Source organism: Pogona vitticeps, chromosome 3, assembly GCF_051106095.1.
Source record: "Pogona vitticeps strain Pit_001003342236 chromosome 3, PviZW2.1, whole genome shotgun sequence".
Taxonomy (NCBI): Eukaryota; Metazoa; Chordata; class Lepidosauria; order Squamata; family Agamidae; genus Pogona; species Pogona vitticeps.
In genome coordinates this window covers 175,749,965-175,773,295 of record NC_135785.1, presented here as the reverse complement: position 1 = coordinate 175,773,295, position 23,331 = coordinate 175,749,965, and the positions used below count along the sequence as shown (strand labels likewise).

Sequence of the window (23,331 nt, the reverse complement as noted above, 5' to 3'; positions counted from 1 at the left end):
CATAGCTGCTCAACAGGATTTCAGCCACTGTGTTCCGTATCAGAGACAGTGTGTTTCTTTATACTAATTGCTAAGGCATATGAGTGAAAATGTGGTAACGCATACGTGTTCTGGAGAATCTGGTTGGCCACTGTGCAAACAGAATTCTAATTAGAGATCCCTTCTTGTGATCCAGCATGAAACACTTCCTTATTCCTACCGAAGAAGAAGAAGAAGAAGAAGAAGAAGAAGAAGAAGAAGAAGAAGAAGAAGAAGAAGAAGAAGAAGAAGAAGACGACGACGAGAGGCCATCATGGGTTTCAAAGTCCTTTTCTTCTTCAACCTATGAATGTTATATGCTTTGGGGATTTTAATGTAGATAGACATATAGACATTCGGCCAGAAATTAATCCAATTATTCCTATTAAACATCTTTATGACTGTAGCAGCAATGTTCATCCAGAAAAAGGAAAGTGATGTCCCAACATAACTGGTGGCATAAAGTTTCAAATTGTATGACTAGAATTCTGTATAGTCTGTAGGCCAGTCAGTCTACTATCGGGTTTCATTTCAGTTTACATTTTATTTTTAGCAGGTTGCATTAAAACATGAAAAACATTTTGCTAATAACTGATTCTATGTGGGTAGCATCACAAGGTTCCATTACCTTGTCTAAAAAAACAACAATCTCAGTATATAGTTCAGAACTTCTAAAAGGGGATACTTAAATAACTGTTATGTGCAACAGAAGAGTTGTTATTTTCAGTTTGACTAACACCTCCAGAAAATAGATCACTGACAAAATCATGTTCTGTGGTTTTTTAAAACTGTCTTCCTTTCATATTGTTCTATATCTATGTTACTGACACCACAAATAGTTTTTAATGTTGACAGCAATTATTTTGCTACAGCCTGCCTATCAAACTATGAATATAAATAGTTGAAAGCTGTTCCAACTATATCAAAACAGCAGATTGTTAAAATCAAACTGCAATAAGCTTAGCTTCTATTCTGTGTTCAAGTGCCAATTGTTTAATACTCAGCTTGTTCTCTTCATGTTTGAAAGGTTTCCTACAATCTGCCTCGTCTTCCTCTCTTTCTACTGCCTCCTACTCCTCTCAGCAACATTATCTTTTCTGTTCATTGCTTTATTTTCATTATTTGTGTATGGTAAGGTAACTTCAGTTTACTCATTTTTGCTATAGTAAGAATTCAAGCTTAGATTCCAGTTTGTGTATCCTGTTCCTCTTTTCTGCTAACAAAAGAGGAGGTATCAAAGCAGCAGGTTTTCTTCTTTTTTTAAATAGTGGTAACTAATTGCCTTATGGCATGCTGAAAGTTACGTGAAAAACTAGACACCAAACTGCAACCCATCTGCTGTAGCCTTCTAAAAGTGCCCTACCTTTAATCCCTTTTGGAAAACTTCTATCCTAACTCTAGAAATGGAGCTGGATAAATTAAGATAAACCCGCCACTCTGCCACTTGGATGCACCTTAAAATATCAAGCAGATTCTTGGTGAGGACTCAGTAGTCAAAGTCAGTGGCTGAAATCAAGTTGCTCAGCATATCAAGTCACACTGGAACATCTGGAGTTGACTCACCAGATCCCCAATGATTCAGTTCACCTACTGTAGTTGTGATTTTACATTAGTATCAAAAGGTGCATTTGAATTAATGGAATTTACAGAGGAAGTGACTCATCAGATCCCCACTGATTCAATTGCTCCATGTATGTGTGTACACACACACACACACACAAACCCTCTTTAAATCCCTTTGCAACTACAGTCGTGCCCCGCTTAACGATTACCCTGTATAATGACAAATCTGCTTCACAACGATGTTTTTGCGATCGCAGTTGCGATCACAAAACTATGTTTTAAATGTTTTTTTTTCACTTTGGGAAGATCAGTTCCCTGCTTCGGGAACCAATTCTTCTCATTACGACGATCAAAACAGCTGATTGTCGGGTTTTCAAAATGTCCGCCGGGTGCTCAAAATGGCTCCTCGCTGTGTTTTTGGATGGATTCCTCGCTCTACAGGCACCGAAAATGGCCTCCCCTATGGAGGATCTTCGCTAGATGGTGAGTTTTCAGCCCATTGGAATGCACTGAATGATTTTCAATGCATTTCAATGGGCTTTTTTATTTCACTTTACAACGTTTTCGCTCTACAGCGATTTTGCTGGAACAAATTAATGTCGTTAAGCGAGGCACCACTGTATTGGGGGTATGGGAACATTTTCAGTATATTTCTCCTGATCTCTTTGAAGAAGTAGAAGTAGCTTTTTTTCAAAAAAGAGTTGAGTCATGCAGAAGAGTTATGGACCTCCAAAGTCCAGAGGGGGGTATGCCCCCCCAAACTCTAGATAGACAGATGCTAACATATGGATCATCAATGTGTTTTTTAAAAGTTTACTTCCTTTAACCTCTTCCCAAACACTTGTAAGAAATGGTATTCCATTGCAGGTATGGATTTTAGTAATGATTTGATTCCTTTCAGTGTTTCCTCAAAAATAAACTTTACAAAGAATGTTGTATTTTGACAGTTCAATAACAACCCACAACTTTATTGTGAAAAAGGTTATTTGTAGTTGCTATACAGGCCATCTAAAATAAGCAAACAAAATAAGTATGTATAGTTTTTCAAGTCATGGATGGCCATCAGCTGTTCAGAGTTTCATTACTGGCACCTTTCCCTCCTTTTTTGCTTGTAAACATTCAGCAAATGCAGTGAAATGAAAGGAGAAAAATAAGAACTGACTTTGTTTTAAAAAATTAATAATCTAGATAATGGCCCAAGGATGAATAAATGGAAAGTTTGTCATGTCAACAATTTATCATACACTTTCTCTACTCATGCCTCTGGATTTCTGTCTTAAGCATTGTGTCAGCAGATTCCATCTGTGACATGAACAACACATTTAAAGACTGTGAACACAAGACAGGAGATCTTCAAAACACCACCATTCTTTGATATGGTATAACACTGTCCTAGTGCTACCAATAAAATAAAAGTCTTTATCAAGAGCAGTAAATCTTACAATTGACTGGAAGATAAAGCACATGATGAGTGGAGGACTACCGTTATATTGCACCCTGTGACTTTCCTTATCGGGAAGTTCTTTTTATCATGACGTCCATTTCGTGAAAGTGAGTATTTGCCCTGCTATACAGAGCTTTACAGTAGAAACTGCAATCGATGGATGGTTCCAGTGTCTGTAGAATGCACAGTTCTTCTTCCATGCCTTCTGTCACCAGTTAGCTACTGGCAAATTAGCCTGTAGAGTAAGAAAAAGCCAAAAATGGATTAGATTAAGACTTCCAAAGTCTGATGCATGAATTTGCTTGCATCCAATGAGGCATTACGGTATTCAGTATTAAGAACCCTGGGATGTGGTGGTGTTGCAAGTTAAACTGCAGAAGCCTCTATGTTGCAAGGTCAGAAGACCTGCAGTCATAAGATCAAACCCACGCAATGGCGTCAGCTCCTGTCGCTTGTCCCAGCTCCTGCCAACTGAGCAGTTAGAGAGCACGCAAATGTGAGTAGATAAATAGGTACCACCACAGTGGGAAGGTAATGGCATTCCATGTCTAGTCGCGCTGGCCATGTGATCATGCAAACTCTCTTTGGACAAACGCTGGCTCCATAGCTTGGAAACGGGGATGAGCACCGCCCCCTAGAGTCAGACACGACTGGACATTTGTCAAGGGGAACCTTTACCTTTACCTATTAAGAGCCCTAAGCTAAGTATTCTGCATTTTATATATTTTATGTTCGTTTTTTAATGCACAATGGTGCTTATGTGAAGCATCTGTATAAAATTGTCTCGTATTGATGGAGAGCAGGAAATATAGAATTTAGGCTGTTTCTCCAAGTTGTGACCTGACTGTGTCAGCTTCATGCGCCATGTTGTGCTGTGGCATATAGCTTGAGTCAGTTGGGCACATACAGAGTGCCTTAACCAAGGAACAATTCATACATGCTAGAAAACATGATGCTGTGTTCAGATAGTATTTACTTTAGAGGTTGGAAGTGGTCTTGTACATGTTTCAATTTTTTTTACAGTTAAAAAGAATCTTCATATGAAGTTTGATCTTTTGCCCCTTCCTCCAGCAAAAAAGCAGACAACTGAGGCAAAAATCATCCTCTCTTGTTACTACTTGAAGTAACTGTAGGGAATCTAACTAAGGGTGTTATCACACGGGCATAGAGTTTGGATTTTGGATCGCATGTTGTGCTGTCCAGTGCAATAAATTTCCCTGCAATTGTATGATGTTCTGGGAATAGGACTCCACCCTGAGTCCAATCTGCGACCATGGCAGACCTCTGTCTTTTAGCCTGGCCCACAGCTGACCAGAACTCTGATGCCATTACCCTGTAATGTGTAGCTGGCTTGGGTCCCTCTACTAGGAAACAAATATAGCCTATAGAACAAGGATGCGAAAACTGTGGTTCTTCAGCTGGAAGTCATGATGTTGAACCACCCCGGCCTACATTTCCCGCACCTGGTCTAATAGAAGACTTGGTTAGGATGAAATTACTCCCAATAGAAAGCTAGAATCAGCATACAGTAGCTTGAAAGACAGACCTGATATAACTGAACAAAAGAAATGTCTTCCCAAGAAGCAACTGTTGGCTGAAGTCTGCCAGTAAAATAATTTATCTTTTCTGCAGCTTAAAACAAATAACAGCAGCTTAAAACAAATAACTTTAATTTCCATTGCAATATTAAAGGGCTTTTGGGAAGGTTTTAATTTTTTTTAAAAAGATCCCAAGAATGTCTATGCATTTTTAATCTGCCTAATTTGACCGCCTCATTTTTCTCCTCACCTTTGTTAGATGACTCCTGTCTAAAACGATCAGTATCTTTAAACAAACATATCACTGCCTCACACTCCTTTATTCAAAGAAACTAGGTTAAATATTGTCTGAAAACACTTACCTTGTTATCTGAGAAAAAGGCGCCAAGGTTAACTTATTAATTTAATATTAGCATTTTTGGAGTCTTGTTTGATGAAATCCTATCCTGGCGAAATAACTTAAGGAAGACTCACAGAAATTGAACAATACATAACTGAATTCCAAATATGTCAATACACTATCTGATTTTGTCGCATCAAAACTATTTGATTGTACACTAAAAGGATGACACTTAAAATGAAGTGCCTAAATTCAGTGAAATTATTTTAAATGGAAAATGTACTTAAAACATGTTTGATTCTGGTCTATCATTACTAAGCCCAAATGAATTCTTTAAACAATGTACTACAGGTAAATGCACTTAATTTTTCCTAGATCGTATATTGTATTAAAGGAAAATGCTTTAAAAATTCATTTCATAGCAGTTACTTTGGGTGCCGTGTTCCACATTAATTTTGCATAGCATATAGATAGCTCTGTCAGTTTCCAATAAAGAATGAGTTCATTTCAGTTTCTCTCTGACAGCAGCTGAAAAACAGGGAGAGAAAAAGATCTGAAAGTGCATTTCCCATATAATGTAGTGACAGGGAAGGCTGCCTTATACTGTACATCGATCAGCAGTGGTTCTCTAGGGTTTCATGCATGAGTCTTGCACACCACTGTCTGGAGATACTGTACCACCGACTGAATGTGGGATCTTCTATATGTATAGCAGGTGCTCTACTGCTAAGCAATGGCCCTCTTTAGAACTTGGTCTCAATCTCAGTTTGCACCTTCAAGATTCCTGTTATATACAGTATATATAAACAGGAATCTCCTATATGAAAAGATGTAGAGGATCTCAAAGCGGGAGCTATGTTAGCCTGCAATCCGTTGCAGCAAAACCAGCAAAGATGAATGCTCTCTCAGCAAAGATGACTTTTAAAAATCCATGTAGAAAATTTCCAAGTACTGTAGTGCCCTTAAAGATCAGCCTGTTTCATTTGATGTATAGACCTTCATAGACTGTAGCCTATTTCTTGAAACCCAAAGTGGGCTGCAGTCCACAAAAAGCTAGGCAAAATAAAAAAGGTGCCACCAAAAAGTTAACTGGGGGGGTGGTGGTGCAAAAAAACCCTCTCTTTTTGGCTAATAAAGTCCTACTTCCACCTACTGGAGCTTAGAGATCTTGTGATGTCCCCTAAGTCCCCCACCTTTAAAGAGTAAATGGAAGGGCCCATCTGGCCTGTGGTGGGTTATGGAGAACAAGAATTTGACCCCCAGTCCCACTGACTTTGCCGATCCCTAGTTATAGTTTTACACAGTCTCGATATGTATGCTGCATGCTCTTGTTGCACTGACTTTTGAAAGGCACAGATAGGATTGCAATGTAAACTGAATTCAGTATCTGAATTAATCCCACTGATGGAAAAAGGATAACTTTGCATCAGAAAACACAGTCCAGGCCCCAGGAGCAAAACAAGTGATTTGATTTCTTTTCCATTAGCTTCACTTCTTCTGGGACCAATACACGTTATTCATAAATGCCTACTTCGTTCTACGGGAGTAAATGAAAAATACCAACTTTCTGGTTTTATAAGTCAAAGCACAATGCTTACTACTCAAATAGAAATATTTTACTTATCCTTATCCATAATGTATGTCAACGAATGCAACAAAGCATTTCTCTCCCATGATACTCATCACAGAGAGATGCATCAGGGATCTGTCCCTCTGACTGAATACTAACCATCCAGCCTGAAAATATTTTCAGAATTAAATGGGTGAACTAGAACAACCTGCAGAAGAAATCATACATAATTCTTTATGGGGGAAAAGAGAGCCTACCATGCTTCTTGCATCTTTCAGTTGTAGTTCCTTCCCCAACAGCCAGAAAAAAAATGATGTATCAATAAGGGAAGGCCTGGGGATACTTCTCCAACTTGCATCAGCTCCAGTCTTAGAAGAAAAAGGACCTCCACTTCAAATCTCAACTGCACTTACACTGGCTGCTAAGTATGTGGGAATTTAATTTTTTTTATTCCTACTAAAGCTTACTATTCCTAGTTTTCTCCTTTTTCCTAGGGGAATCTCCCTCTTCTCTTCTTCTTCTTCTATAAGCTCAGTTACATTTAACTAAACTCAGTTAAACTCATTAAAGGCAAAGGATTTATGTGAGTGTCAAGGGGCACAAAATGACCCACATTAATGCCTGAAGAGGAAATAGCCTAGTTTCATTAATCCCTTGTCATTCCAAGGGATGTAAGCACTCTAACACACTGCCTCTTTGATTTCAACAGCACAGATTTAAGCATGAAAAATAATGCCTTTTAAAATTATTTGTCTTAATATTGGTGATTATCATCTAATATAGTTGTGAATGGTAGCTAAATTATTAATGGTAAAATACTGGGAACATGACCTGGCTTATTAACAGTTTAAATATGGGAAGTACGTACATATATACATAGAGATGTTATAAACGTTTTAAAAAGTAGAGAATAAAAATACTGCACTATAGGGCTGAAACAAAGCAAAGCAAAAAGCAAAGCATGCTGCTTATATAGTGCCCGATAGTGCTTCAAGCACTCTCTTGGTGGTTTACAAGTTAGATATGCAGGCTACACATTGCCTCCCCCCCCCCCCCCCCAGCGAGCTGGGTACTCATTTTACCGACCTCGGGAGGATAGAAGGCTGAGTCAACCTTGAACCGGCTACCTGGGATTGAACCCCAGGTCACGAGCACAGTTTTGGCTGCAGTACAGCGGTTTAACCACTGCGCCACGAGGCTCACCTATCCTTCAACACTGGTTCATAGTACATAGTACTACTAAACAGTAGGACTCCCTTGTACATAAGATCAATACTGTATTCGCAGTTTCACATATCCACGGTTTGCCACAGCTCTATGTACAACATACAAGCGCACTCCTTTGTGGCCTTTGTCCTGCCTAGCAGCCACAGCTTCAGCTCTAGTCATGGATGTGCAGCCAATGGGTGACTCACACTGAGCATGTATATTGCTGGGCACATGGCGGGCAAGACTTGTAGTGGCCACTAGTCAGGCTGGATATACAGTATGTGTTCCTGAAGAACAGTAGGAAAGGGTGGCCATTTTCATGTGCTGCTTGTAAACTTTGCATAGGGATCTAGCAGATTTTTGTGACACAAATATGAAATATTATAAATACAGCACTGTAAGTATATCAGCCAAAACACTGCTAGATTTCTCCAATATTTTTGTATAAATATGTTATATCAAAGAAAAGAAAGCATGAGAGAAAAACAATTACAGTAACAAACATGTGGACATCAAAAGAAAATACTTAAAAGCACTTGTTCTATCATCAAATAGTTTATTCTCCTTTTAACTGTCATTGCTGTAATTCCTTTCCATATGGTTAATTACATCCCAATTCAGTGGTAACCTATTATGTTTTTAAATCATATGTTTATATCAAGACACTGAAGTTGTGATATAAACTTGATATGGCAAGTGCTGGAATTGTTATTTAAGACAGCTTTGGGCTTACAGCATTTAGATTTCGTTTCTAGATGTCTCTGGTCTCTCTTTGATTGTAGCTGTCTGCCTCCAGAGTTTGTAAAAGTTACATTTTTAGACTACAATTCCCAGAATCTCCAAGCCAACAAAGCTGCATTCACTGGGACAAGTTCTGGAAACACACTTGCAAACCTGGCTTTACCTTGCAAGAATGGGCCAAACATTATTAATTTAGAACTGAAAGGCAAAAACAATGCCCTTGTTGTTTTCTTGTACAGACAGAAAATGCACCAGCCCTATAATTATCAAGGAGTTAACAATCTTTTATAGGCAAATACTTGGGACTGTGGACAGCAACACGTTTCATATTTCTTTTGAGTTCTTTCAGGGGGTGTCACTTCTCTGTTTTTTGTGCACCAATCCTTTGATCTAACTGAAAGGGACAGTCTCTTTTGGGTTTTTGATTTCATGTTTCCCTATTCATGTTTTCTGGCATAGTCTAAAAGGCTTAACGAACCCTCCAAAGTTATTCCAGAAAAGCCAGGGCAACAGAGAATCAATCTATTCCGACAGGCGGGAGAAAGAAAAATCATAATCTGATCTATGGAGGTATTGGCTTATAATATCAAATTCAAAACAACAGTTGATGTTCAACACCACCCACCTTGCACAAAAGAACTCTTGTCACAAAAAGCCCAACAGAAAACGAGGCAAGGAAGTAGGCGGGAAAACGCTGGCTGCCTGGCACACAGGGATGCACACTCATCAACAACACAACACCAAGAAAAATACAAGAGAAATGCCCCAAGCTGTGTCCAACTGACTACAACAACCATGCACACAGCCCAGTGACACAGTCACAAAGTTCACTCCTGGACCACCCATCTGCACAGACACAAAACAGTTCCAACCCCCAACCAAAATATATACATTTGACAAAATAAATAAACTAACCAAATAACATTTTTAAAAATTCGATCAAACAGAGAAAGCACTCTCACACACACGGGAGAGGGAGAACAATTAATAAAAAAAGAAAACCTACATTCCCAAAAAAACAACAAATAAAAGCAAGCAAGTAAAGGTTAAAAAAATACAATCCACCACCTCCACCAAAAGCAGTAGAATATGGGGACAATCCCCTCTCTTTTATCACCTGATGTCTTCTCTTCTCTTGGGTCCACTAGGCCAGTGGTCTTCAACCTTGGGCTTCCAGATATTCTTGGACTTCAGCTCCCAGAAATCCTGGCCAGCAGAGATGGTGGTGAAGGCTTCTGGGAGTTGTAGCCCAAGAACATCTGGAGGCCCAAGGTTGGGGACCACTGCACTAGGCAACAGCAAAAGTTTTATGGGTGGTTAGCTGGTGTTTTAGGGTTTAGCTGAGTTTTATGTCTACGGTATACAGTATATGTGTTGTCTCTGTTTTAGACATGGGGCTATTCTGCTTGTTGTGTGCATCACCGGGCTTCTTTTATGAAACTGGTATTTCAATGTGCTTTGTGTAAGGGGAAATGTGTGGTTTGACATTTGGAGCCCTAACTCCCACAGCAGTTTTATAATGAGTTCTTTGGTCAAGTCACTTATCTTTGAACTACATCAGTATGCCGTCTGTGAAATTAATGCTGGAACAGAAAAACATAGATTCAACAGAGTGGTTTTCTGTTCTGAAGCTCAGTCCTCGCCTCTTTCTTGGATTCAGGGGATTAAGTAACTTACTTTTCCTGGGTGTTGCCTGACTAGCCAGCTCACTATGGCAACACTTCCTCTCTTGGCAGCCATTTTGCCAGAATACTCAGGATACTCTCTTGGCATTCCAAATGTGCCCCTAAATATTTGATCCTGGAGCTGCTGCTTCAGTGATTAAAAAAACAGATTTTCCTGTATCAGCATTTCTGAAGATCATTAATACTTTACTGCACTTCTCTTCAGCACCTTTTTCCTGCTAACTGCTTCAAGAAATTTGAGGCAATCAAACTACATTGATCCAAATCTCAACGTGAACAGCAAAATACAGCATGGATCTGTGGTTTTGGGAGTGTTGACACTTGGCGTACTGAATTCCCATTTGTGGCACAGTTTGTTTATTTCCACAATCAAATATGTGCTACATCCTTGGGATTTTATAAATTTTCTCTGCAGCTGTTCTTAAATCTTCCAGTTCTCTCTTGCATGACAACTGGTTCTGCTTAAATTCTGGGGTTGTTCAAAGTTCCAACTGAAAATGTATTCTTAGTCTCTTACCTCACACAGTAGGCCACCACCCAATAGTGTCTTGGCATCACATCACTATTTGAGAAATAGAGTTGGCTCTCCAGGCAAGCAAAGTATGTTGCGAATATACAAAACATTCTTAATGGCACAACACCCTTGTGTGGAAAACCTGGGGCTATTCATTGGCTGTCAACAGTGAATTCCTGGAGAATTTGAGGGTCTTGGGTTTTTATGTCAATGTACAGGCTCTCAGTGTGTGTGTTTAAACCCACCAGATTCCAAGAACAGAGTTGGGGTAAGCATAGCAGTATTGTGACCATCTTGCTAGCTTTCTCTTTCTCAGCACACCAAAATTATCATTTGAATGATTTACAGTGCATTTATTGTTTCAAGCCCTTTCAAATAGGGCCCTTTCAGCTACTTGCTATAATCCCTCTTCAGTAATTGCTTTCTCCTAAAGCTTCTTATGTTTAGTATAATTACCATTTCATAATCCAGCTTCTTCTTTTTTTAAAAAAAGGAGTCTTCCTGCCATAAGCTTTCAGAAATGGACACCACTAACACTCAATTATTCCAGATGTTATCTACAGCTACTGTGTAAACCTACTCTTGATCGCAGCAAACAGACTGAAACATAAAAGTTTAAACTACCATTGTAAGCAGGAAGAGGGGGAGGGAAGGAAGAAAACGTTTGCCCATCAGTTTCAACTTGCATCTTTACAAACAGCTCAAAATCAGCCTTTTGCTCTGCTTTAGAGCTATGGGCCCTATGAACGTTTTGTTTGACAAATCTGGCAAATTTACTTATTGCACCAGTGTTTTCAGAAAGCGTAGTTGCGTAAATTAACAAGCCACTGGAGAGGATGAGAGAAAAGGAAGGAAGTAGGCCACAAGGCTGACAAGTATCTATTTGCAAATGTTCAGAAGGACTTGGCCTTGGAGCAAAATTTCTATGCCTGCCTGTAATTCACACCATTTCCATGACTGGAAGAGCCTTTGTAGGAGTGAGAACAGAAGCTGCTTTCTGAAAAAGTTTGTCACTGCTCAGGAAACCTGGAAAGACTTCAGCCACCTCTCTGTTTCTGTCAAATCACACATACAACAGAAACGTGCCTCTCTTCTGTTCATTAATATTTCTGGTATCCAATATGTACTTTTCGGGAGGAGGATTAGAGCTGTCAGTCCACGAGAAGCATTTTAAGAGTAGAATGCTCCCCCACAACTAGCTCCTATCACCTGCGATTTTGAAGTATTTGTTATAAAGAGGATTAATATTTTTAAAGCCAGCTGTCACATTACATAGAGCCACGTTTTTCACTGCTCATAGGATTTTTAAAATTCATTTAGAAAACAAAAACACTTTTGCAGCTTTCTGAGTATCTACTTAAAGGTGAGCTCAGTGAGATTTATTTAAGCAAAGGAGGAACAGGATCGCCCCCTCCCCAAGGCTGTATGTTTCTGAACAGACATGCATAGGAATGTACTATAAATATCATCAAGCATCACAATACACACCCACACCCGATCTCCTCAGATGCTGGGAGTTCATCAGAGTTGGAGTTAGTCCTTTGAAAGGAAACAACCCAAGTATACTATGGATCTCTGAGCAGAATTACTGTATTTTTCGCTCCATAAGACGCACCTTTCCATAAGACGCACCAATTTTTTAGGAGAAGAAAACAGGAAAATATAATCTGTTTTCTTCGCTCCATAAGACACACAGACTTTCCATCCCCCCCTGTTTTGTGGGGGAAAAGTGCATCTTATGGTGCGAAAAATACGGTAAGAACATCCTGACGAAAACCCAACAGAGCTGCTGCTGCTGAAAACTGACAATACTGGGCTAAATACACCAAGGGTTTTACTGAAGTTAACACACATTTCTACACTTTTTCTTAAATTTTGCAATGTTAATTGTGATCGATCCTGAACACACCAACTACAGAACAAACTCCACTGAGATCAATGGATACATGATTGAATCCCTATGAATGTCTAATTACCACCATGAGGTTCAAAGGCTCACTTCCATGGTGGTGACAATAATCATTTGTCAACTATCTTTCACCCTAGCAGTTTTTAAATGTATCCATGTTTGTTCTTGACCCAAGATAATCCCTGATTTGTGGTTTAAGCTCCGGTTTCTGAATTAAAGTAGCATCTGTGCAACTGAAACTTGGATACCTCCCTGCAAGTTTACTTAAAATGCCTACATTCTGCTCCCTCCACTACAAAAAACTCCTGCAATTCAGAACTGGTCTGCAGCAGTTTCAACAATAACAAAAGCTTATCACTGAGCTTGCCAAGATTAATTTGAAACTGTTGGGAAACAGTTGACCTTGTTTGTATGTGAGCCAATATTCAAACATGGAGAGGATGTTGTTGTAGCAATAGGATGCAAATGTCTGCATAAGGCAGGAAGCTGGGGAAGAAAGGGACCCCCGGAGATCTCAATGGACATTTTCTCCCAACTCCAAAATAAGCTCATTCTGAAGCAAATGGATCACAAACATAGGTTTCAACAACTGAGGAAATCAACTGATTTCTGAAATAGTCAACAACAGAAGTCTGAACAATTCTTATTTAAGAGCACACTACTCACCAATGAGAGTAGATAAGACCCTTGATACAATAAGCCAGAAAACTATGAGAAGGCCCTTGTCTGCCATACATAACTACCATGCTGATGTACACAGCCCAACTACTTTCTCTCTTGCCAAGCAGGAGTGGTTAAACATACCAACATGTTTTTAACCATGCTGTCCAAATACTTCACCCCTCCGACTTGTTTCTTTCACAACCAACCTCAGGAGCAAACCCAGAAAATGTACCCTAGATTCTTTCTCTAGAGGTCTCTTGGTGATTGCATTTGCACTTCACATACCAAAGGGATACCTGAAACATCTTCTGTGTATACCTAAACAAAAGTAATGCTTGGGGCAGTTATTAGTAAACCAGCCCACAGACCAACTGAGTACAGTATCAAGAAATAGGTCCCTGGATACAAGTAATACATTTGGTTTTGTGATCCAAAATACTGCTCATGGTGGAAACAGATCATCTACAGCTTATTTGCCAAAAACAGAAAAGTCAACTTGTGCTGTTCCACCAGTATCTCTCATTCACTGAACGTAGAACTCTATACATAATATATATGTGCTGTCAAGATGCACCCAACCTATCACAATCCTTTCCAGGCTTCTCTAGGTGTATAATACTGTGCTCAAAAGTGGCTTACCATTCCCATCTTCTGGGTGCACTCTGGGGCTGTGAAGCTTGCCCAAGGCTACACAGGCTGGCTCTTCTCCCACAAAGCACAGCAGGGAATCAAATCCTCCTGACCTCCACAGCCAGATACCTAACTCACTGAGCTATCCATACAGAGAATTCAGTAGCCAGAATCCTATTAGCCATCATGGAGTGTAATGTGCAGAACAAATGAATGGAATGTTGCCAGTGGCACTCACTTTCAACATAACGTACTATTATTCCAGAGCCTGAAAGTGGGGAAATATACTCTTCTTCAGATACTCCTTCCATTTCGAGCAACACCATATCCAGCTGCAGCGAAACTAGCAAAATCTTTCATGGACTGCAGCCCACTTTCTGGAGGTCAGCCACTGTACGGAGTCCATGAAAGACTGCACCAAACACATTTGTTCCTCTACAAAGTGCCCCAAACTCTTCTTTACAGGTTTTGCTGTGACAGGCCAAAAGTAACACATCTACCCCCATCCCGGCCTAACTTCCTCTCTTATTGATGGAAGTCAGGACTCTTTCCCTCTCCCTCTTACATGAAAGATGGCATAACAAGAGGTATTGGGGTTTCTTTGCAACCCTTCTCGGGCTTTCACATGGGCAAGCCAAGGAGGACATCACCTAGCAGCTAGTGCTGTTCCTAACAGAAAGACAGGGCCAATTTGACCTGCTCGCCTCCTTCAGCCCGAGGGGTCGCAGTTTGGGAAGAGGGAGGTCGGAGGAGAGAGAAGGCGCGCGGCGAAACGCGCCGCCGGAGGCGAGGGAAAAGCTACCTGGGTTCGGCGGCGCGCTCGGGCGCCTCCTGGCGGCGGCGGCGTCCGGCCGATCGCCGTCGCGGCCACTGAGCGGGTAGGCGAGGAGGCTCATGGCTTCGCCGCAGGCAGCCTCCACCTGGCGCACCTGCTCGCGGCTGAGGCGCTCCCGCCAGGCGTGGATGGCTTCGCGCGCGTCGCGGGCGGAGATGAGGAAGGGCCGCTCGGAGGAATAGGCGGCGCCGCGGGTCATGTTGAGCACGAAGTCCTCGAGGGCGTCCGGCGCCGGGAGGTCGGCGAAGCGCAGCAAGCGGCGCAGCTGGGCGCGCGGCTCCAGGACCAGGTCCTCGTAGCGGAGCTGGGTATGGCGGGCGCGCAGCCAGGCCGGGGCGCGGCGGGCCAAGAGGAGGTCGCGGAGCCAGGCCTGGCAGATCACCTCGAGGGCGCCGCCCAGGAAGAACTCGGCGCGGTGCTGCTGGTGGGCTCGGGCGCCGGACAAAGCAGCGGCGGCGGCGGCGCCCGCGGGCGGCAGGAGCTGGCGCCGGGGGAGCGCCCGGGGCTCGGCGCGGTAGCGGCTCCGCAACACCTGGATGCTCTCCCGGAGCAGCGCCTGCTTGGCCTTGAGGCGGGAGTTGTGGACGGCGCGGGGGTCGCGGAAGAGCTGCACGACGCGCAGGTCGAGCTCCGGGTCCCGAAAGAGGGGCAGCAGCACGCCCAGGTCCAGCAGCCGCACGTCCTTGATCACGACCACCGGGTACTTTCGGCACTCGGCCTCCAGCTCGCGCAGCCCCCGCGGCGGGCAGCTCCGCTCGCAGGCGGCGCCGTCGATCAGGCCCACCGCCTCGCGGGCCCAGGGCGCGTCCGGGCACAGCGGCGCGGAGCAGATCACCTTGTTGGTCCGCCAGCCGAAGATGCTGGCCGTGCTGAGGTTGTGGCCGCTCTTGCCGCCCGAGGGGGCCGCGAAGGGCGCCAGCGGGTCGCGGGGGCCCGGCGGCGCCGCGTAGAGGCGCAGCACCGAGAAGTCGCAGCGGAAGAGCGAGCGCAGCATGTCCCGGAGCGCCCCTTGCAGGCTCAGCGCGTCGCCCGGGTACAGCGCCTGCCACAGATGCCACATGGGCTCGTACAGGTAGAAGACGTCCGGGTGCTGGTTGAACAGCTCGCCCAGGAAAGAGGAGCCGGTGCGCCAAGTGGCGTGCAGGTAGACGTGCCGCTTCCCGCCTGCCCGGCTTCCCGGGCCGGCCTCGCCCCCCGCCGTCCCGTTCCCCGCGCCCTCGCCGCCCGCCGCCGCCGCCGCCGCCGCCGGGGGCGGCTCCTCTTGCCAGCTCCAGTGGCCGAGCGCCTCCTCCAGGCTGGGGCAGCGGCGGGGCGGCGGCGGCAGCAGCTCCTCCTCGCCCGCGCGCCCTCTCCTGGCCCCGTAATCCAGCATGTAGGACACCAAGAGCAAGAGGAGCAGCGTGTAGAGCACCAAGCCCAGGGCGAAGGGCCGGTGCTGCCAGCGCCAGCGCCGCCGGCTCTTCATGGCTCTCCGCCCTCAGGGAGCGCCTCGCTCAGGCCGCCCCGCCGCCTCCTTGCCGAGGCGGGAGTCCGCCAGGGAGGGGTCGTGCCCGCCTGAAGAACAGGAACAAACTTGAGGGGAGGAGGGACGCGGGAAAGAGGCGGCGGCGGCGGCGGCCCCGTGCCGCCTCTCCTCCTGCTGCTGCTGCTGCTGCTGCCGCCGCGCCGCCGCCTTCCCCGCCTCGAAACACGCCCACATGCCGGCGAACGCGTGAGTGGAAAGCGATAGCCCGCCTTTGCCCGAAGCGGCGGCCGCGCGCCTTCCGAGGGCTCCTGATGAGGGGCGGGCGGCGGCGGCGGCGGCGGAGCATCCCGCCCTGGGGGGCACGCGAGCATTTCTGTTTTCATACCATAGAAGATGAATCGTGATGCTCCGTTATCCTGGGCACGGCGGTTTCCGAGGAAGCCCCAGCAAACCTGGTGAGATATTTGTTGGCAAACGTGCGTGTTGCCAATTACTCCAAAAGTAATAACCTACAATTATCACAAGCCCTCAGCAACGCTACAGCAGCTAATGTCAACAAGCTCACTTGCTGAAGATACAGTAAAGTACTCGACTGAGTTTATTTTTTAACATCTAGGTATGAGATGTTCAAGGGATGGTTAGCCACTGTAATGCCCAAGCTAAGTTTCTATGGTGGAGTGGGGAATTTGATCCCAGGTCTCTAAGAGTCTTAATCCAGCAATCTGTCCACTTCACCACACTAGCTCTCATTGATGTGTTTAGTTGGTGACATAAATCGGGGAACAGATCAGCGAGGTGGATTGAGAGGTGCCTTCCTGTTAATGGCCTTCAAGATGCGTTTGGTGGGAATGATCTATTGCTACTACAGAGTCTGTCCTTGCTTCTGTCAGCACCAAATGTGTCTCCACCTATGATGAAGGCCTGCCAATTACTGTATCCTAGTCCAAACCAATTAGAGGGGTAAAGGTAATGGGAGGGCCTTTCTGCATGTCTTACCAAGAAAAGAAGCTAAAGTTCCAAAATGAAAATGTGGACCCTGTTGAGAAATGCAAGAACATCAGAATTTGATTGAATGAACGGAAGGATCACAGCCAGGCACTAAAAGTCAGAATAGAGATGGCCCAGCACATTCCATGAGATGAAGAATGTGCTGTAATGTACAACAAAACTCAAAAATGTCTTCCCCCCCTTTTTTAATTGATAAAAAATAAAATTACAGATACAGTAACAGAAATAAAGCTAAAATACAAACTCAGCAGTGACTGCACACAATAAATGTTTCCCACCTGTGCTGCCTTCACCCTTGGGACTAGGTAACCAATAATATCAATTTGTATCACTTTTCACCCCATTCCTCTCCAAAAAATACATTGGTTCTTCACTGGCATACAGCCTTTTCCCTTCAAAAAAACATATTCCAAGTATAAATTCCATGCATCTTTGAAATCATTCAACTTTACCATTTCTCTTTTTTGTTGGGAAATGGTTCTGCAGCAGCAGAAAAGAGAGTTTATTACTGTATGTAGCTATATCTATAAGTCTATGTACTCTCCATATATCTATAGGCAACAGGAAGAAGCATATTTCCTCATTTCCTATTGCATTGTAATAGGATAGGTTTTGCTGTATAAGCTGTTTGATAGGCTGAAACTGCTGAAAGTAGGCGTTCTTATAGGCAATAAATCACTCTGACAGTGGCTGGAGAGAGCTGAGCTGATAAAGCTGAGGGAGAAACCGAAAGAGAAAATAGAAGAACACTGCAGAGAGAAGCTGTGAGGCAGTTCAGTTTTCTCCCCAGCTAACAGAAAGAACAGTCTCTCCCCAGCTAACAGAAAGAACAGTCTCTCCCCAGCAAACTGAAAGAGCTAAACAAAGCGAAGTCTTCTGTCTTTGGGAGTCATTTATTTTTCAGCACACACTTTCTTCGAGCCGGCCTCGCAATAAGTGGTGCTCCCGTGTGATCGAACGTAAGAAAAGGGCCATCAATCTTCAGTTACGACCACAGAACGACGGTACTTGTGTTCTGCCCTACCACCTCGCTCTGCACGAGCTCAGCGCGCTAATCATCCTTTTAAAGGATCCCAAAGGGTGAGTAGGTTGGTCAAATTCAGATACATACAATGGGCTCAGGATTATCCCAAGACCAAAAGGCTTTCGTAGATGAACTGTTCTTTCTAATTACAAGCCATGGCCACCCAGCCACAAAGAAAGAGCTGGAAGACTTAGTTTTGGCCATATATTCATGTTGTCCATGGGTCCCTGAGCATGGCACCCTTGACTTAGAACAATGGATGAAGATTGGGAGCACATTTCAAAACGACCCAAAAATTACTTCACGCATTCTTTTTAGTTGGTGCAAAGTGAGGGCTTCTCTTAAGTATCTTTCCCCAAGGAACATCCTTTTCAATCAACAAATGGAATGTGGGGCCATGTCCATGTACCCTCCTTTGCCACAGATCCTACCTCCAGCACCTAGTGCATCCCTATTACCATCTGCACCTCCATTGCCTTCTCAGTATGATTCCTACCACAGTAGGAAGAAGCCTCCTGATAGACTGGACAATGATGACTTTAGCACTCCTGACCTATTTCTACAAAATGACCACAATGCACCTTTAAGAACAACCCCTGTGGTAACCCCGATTGCAGCTTCTCTGTCCGCTGCGCTAATTGACTCTGGGGATACAGCACACCCAATGATTTCTGCATTTCCCATCATCCGGGGGACCCCTGCTGTCGCTGCAATTCCTGCTGCGGGCGGGAATGCTGCGATCCCTGGTGCAGCCACGGTCCCGGACCGATATGAACCCATCCCAATGAAACTGATCAAGGACTTGCAGGCTGTTAAAGAATATGGCCCTCATGCACCCTACACCAATGCCTTACTGGAAAATTTGTCAGAACAGAAGCTGACACCTAATGATTGGAAACTGGTTGTTCGTTCATTATTGCCTCCAGCTCAGTCGCTGTTAATTTTGGATGAAATGCGACACTTGGCAACGGAGCAAGCTGAACAAAATGCCCAGTCAAACCAAGCAGTCATAAACAGGGTTACCAGGGATCAACTTATTGGTGATGGGCAGTTTCAAACAACAGCCCAACAACTTGGCCTTTCAGACCTTGCCATTGAACAGCTTGCCAAAATTATGAAAAAAGCATGGGCTAAGTTGCCAGTGTCTACTGAGGGGCCATCACCTGGGTTTACAACCATTCGACAAGGCCCTACAGAATCATTCTCTGACTTTGTTAGTCGCCTGATTACAGCAATAGAAAGGCAAATTGATAACCATAAGGCACGTTCTATGCTTCAAAAACAGCTGGCCTTTGAAAATGCTAATGATGACTGCAGAAAGGCACTGACTCCCATTTATAGTAATCCAGAAACCACTATTCAGGATATGTTAAGAGTCTGTCAAAATGTGGGGTCTATTTCTCATAAGGCGGCTATGTATGCTGCAGCACAACAAGAATCTATACCAAAGCTTCCTCAACTGAAGATTCCATCTACTCTGACCTTAGTACAATTACAAAGCCTACTAGGAAATATTAATTGGGCTAGACCTTTCCTGGCTCTCACCACAAAAGAACTTTCTCCATTATTCGACGCTCTCTCTGGTCACACATCGCCGGCGGATGTCATTCCTATCACGGAGCCAATGAAGCAAGCGTTTCAACTTGTTTCTCACCGCCTTAAACTTCAAGCCGTTGATCGACTACCTCCAGACTCTTCTCGTCTTTCATGTGCTATTTTATCTACTCCTTCACTCCCTACAGCCATCCTGTATGCTCCTGTCACATCTGAAAGGATTGCCATAATTGAATGGTTGCATCTTCCTCACACACCTTCTCGCAAACTCTATCCATTTGTCACAGCTGTGGCAGACCTGTTTTCTAAGGCCCGTTCTCGTTGTGTTCAGTTGATTGGCTCTGATATTGACTGTGTTTATTTTCCTTTCAGGCAAGGGGATGCTGAACGTCTTCTACAAAATTCAGTTGATTTCCAAATTGCATGCGCCGACTTTCTCGGCAAAGTCATTCCTAATCCTCCAAAGGACAAACGTATAACTTTGCTGTCTCTTATTCCCTATACTTTAACTACTTGCTTTGCAGATCATCCATTGCCTACAGCGACTACCGTGTTCACGGATGGCTCACCAAGCAAGGGCGTTGTCACCTGGCAGGACGAAAGTGGTAACTGGGTTCCTCAATTTACATCTTCTCATACTTCTGCTCAACGGTCGGAACTTGCTGCTGTTATTCTTGCCTTTCAAATATTTGCTCACCAGGACTTTAACCTAATTGTGGACACTCAGTACGTATTTCGACTACTGTTGCATTTGCCTTTCTCCTATCTTGCTCCCTCGATGGACAAGGAACTGTATGACTTGTTTTCCACTTTGCAGTCTCTGCTTCAGTCACGCATCAATCAGTGTTTTGTTTTTCACATTCGCTCCCATTCTAATTTGCCTGGGTTCCTTGTCCAGGGAAATGCGGTGGCGGATTCATTTTTACATGACATCCCTGAGACCTTTCACCTTTTTGATGATCCTATTTCTTCGCATGGGATGTTTCATCAATCTGCTAAGACTCTTCATAAACAGTTTAATATTCCCATGGCTCAAGCTCGGGACATTGTCTCAGCCTGTTCATCCTGTACTACCTCTCCTTTGAATCTGCCTTTTGATGCTGTTAACCCCCGTGGAGAACATTCTAATGAGATTTGGCAAATGGACGTAACTCATACTCCATTGTTGTCCCCGTTCTCTAAGCTTCATCTCACTGTTGACACTTATTCAGGTTTTATTTGGGCGACACCAATGAAAGGAGAAACTACTAGACACGTCATCCAGCATTGTGTTCGCACGTTTGCTGTCATGGGCCGACCAGACTTGATCAAAACTGACAATGGGCCGGCTTATGTTTCAGATGCCTTTTCTCAATTTTGTAAACGATGGGGAATTAGGCTTAAACATGGGATTCCTTTCAACTCTACAGGTCAAGCAATTGTAGAGCGTGCTCATTTAACCTTTAAATCCCTTCTTCAGAAACAGAACCATGGGAAGAATGTTCCTGTAGTTGACATCCCTATAGCTGTTGCTCATGTATTGTACACATTAAACTTTTTGCTGTTTCCTCACAATAGGAACCACACTCCTGTTGAGCTTCATTTTAGGTCCCAGGAGCAGCTGCCGCGACCCTTGGTGTCATATCGTCAGCCACCGGACCCTACCTGGAAGGGCCCGGCCGAGCTGATCACCTGGGGACGTGGATATGCTGCGATTGCTTTGGACAAAGGAGCTGTGTGGATTCCTGCACGATGTGTTCGACCATGGCGCACTGCGCTTCCAAAGGACATTGTGGACTCATAATGTGCTTAGTGTTATTATTGATCTTTTCCTGCGGTCAGAGTATTTCTTTAGGACCATGGCAGGACAATTATTATTTTAAAGAGATAAGTAAGGTGTCTGAAATTCTGAAGTGGCGCTACCTGGAATTATCGCAGTTTACTAAAGTTATCTAATTTCACTGAAGCCATGTTTAATGATACCATCCGTGCTTCAAAGCTTGTAAATTCAGAGCTCAGCGAACTACGTTCAGTTGCTTTGCAGAATCGCCAAGCTTTAGATGTCATGTTAGCGGACCTGGTTGCGTACCCTTGTTATGTATATCATTATTATAATTGTAATTTTAGTTATTTAATGTTGCGTTATTCAATGTTTGCCTGCTCTTGTATCTACACTGCTATCCTACTGTCGTTGAACCATCCCATCAGATTCTCTTAGCCCTAAGCGATTGTATCAGGCTAGATGACTATAATCCTTTGCTTAAATAAACAACGGAGGGAATGTTGGGAAATGGTTCTGCAGCAGCAGAAAAGAGAGTTTATTACTGTATGTAGCTATATCTATAAGTCTATGTACTCTCCATATATCTATAGGCAACAGGAAGAAGCATATTTCCTCATTTCCTATTGCATTGTAATAGGATAGGTTTTGCTGTATAAGCTGTTTGATAGGCTGAAACTGCTGAAAGTAGGCGTTCTTATAGGCAATAAATCACTCTGACAGTGGCTGGAGAGAGCTGAGCTGATAAAGCTGAGGGAGAAACCGAAAGAGAAAATAGAAGAACACTGCAGAGAGAAGCTGTGAGGCAGTTCAGTTTTCTCCCCAGCTAACAGAAAGAACAGTCTCTCCCCAGCTAACAGAAAGAACAGTCTCTCCCCAGCAAACTGAAAGAGCTAAACAAAGCGAAGTCTTCTGTCTTTGGGAGTCATTTATTTTTCAGCACACACTTTCTTCGAGCCGGCCTCGCAATACTTTTTATTTTCAGATGTTAACTTATCATTAACTGATAAACTCCACATTTCATTATACCAATCTTCAAGATTAATTTGTTTATTGTTTTTCCATGTCTTCCCCCCCCAGACAGTTTCAGGAGAAATGTAGAAAACAACAACAGCCACTCTTTGTGACCTTCATAGATCTTACAAAGGCCTTTGACTTGGTTAGCAGGGATGGCCTTTTTAAAATACTTCCCAAGATTGGATGTCCACCTCGACTCCTTAACATCATCAGATCCTTTCATGAGGAAATGAAGGGCACTGTAGTTTTTAATGGCTCAACATCAGATCCCTTTGACATATGAAGTGGAGTGAAAGATGGCTGTGTCCTCATGCCGACTCTGGGATCTTTTTTGCTGTCATGCTGAAGCACGCCTTTGGAACTGCAACAGAAGGTGTCTATCTCCAGACTAGATCAGATGGAAAGCTCTTTAATCTCTCTAGATTGAGAGCGAAGACCAAAGTCCAGCTGAAATGCATGCGGGACTTCCTCTTCGCCGATGATGCAGCTGTTGTTGACCATTCTGCTGAAGACATCCAACAACTTACGTAGACCTCCAACAACTTACCTTTTCGTAAGGCCTGCCAAGACTTTCGATAGAAAACACAAGTCATGGGCCAGGGTGTGGACTCACCTCCCTCTATTACTATCTCCATGCAAGAATTTGAGGTTGTTCATGACTTTGTATACCTTGGCTCAACAATCTCTGACACTCTCTCCCTAGATGTTGAGCTGGATAAAGGCATTGGGAAAGCAGCTACCATGTTCTCTAGACTCACAAAGAGAGTATGGTTTAATAAGAAGCTGACGGCATACACCAAGATCCAGGTCTATAGAGCCTGTGTCCTGAGCACACTCCTGTACTG

General features: G+C 43.8%; 1 protein-coding gene and 1 long non-coding RNA gene across 2 annotated transcripts; one reads left to right on the top strand and one right to left on the bottom strand.

The window, feature by feature from the left end:
• Positions 1-2,514: 2,514 nt before the first annotated feature.
• Positions 2,515-16,260, bottom strand: CHST7 (carbohydrate sulfotransferase 7). Its single transcript, XM_072994435.2, has 2 exons — positions 14,627-16,260; positions 2,515-3,260 (listed from the first exon to the last, which is right to left on the bottom strand). The coding sequence occupies exons 1-2, from the start codon at positions 16,122-16,124 to the stop codon at positions 3,256-3,258; spliced, it is 1,503 nt and encodes a 500-aa protein (XP_072850536.2). The 5' UTR covers positions 16,125-16,260; the 3' UTR covers positions 2,515-3,255.
• Positions 16,261-16,451: 191 nt separating this feature from the next.
• Positions 16,452-22,762, top strand: LOC144588148 (uncharacterized). The gene is made up of 2 exons (XR_013543516.1): positions 16,452-16,579; positions 22,550-22,762. It is a non-coding gene; the product is annotated as an uncharacterized LOC144588148 (long non-coding RNA).
• Positions 22,763-23,331: the final 569 nt, after the last annotated feature.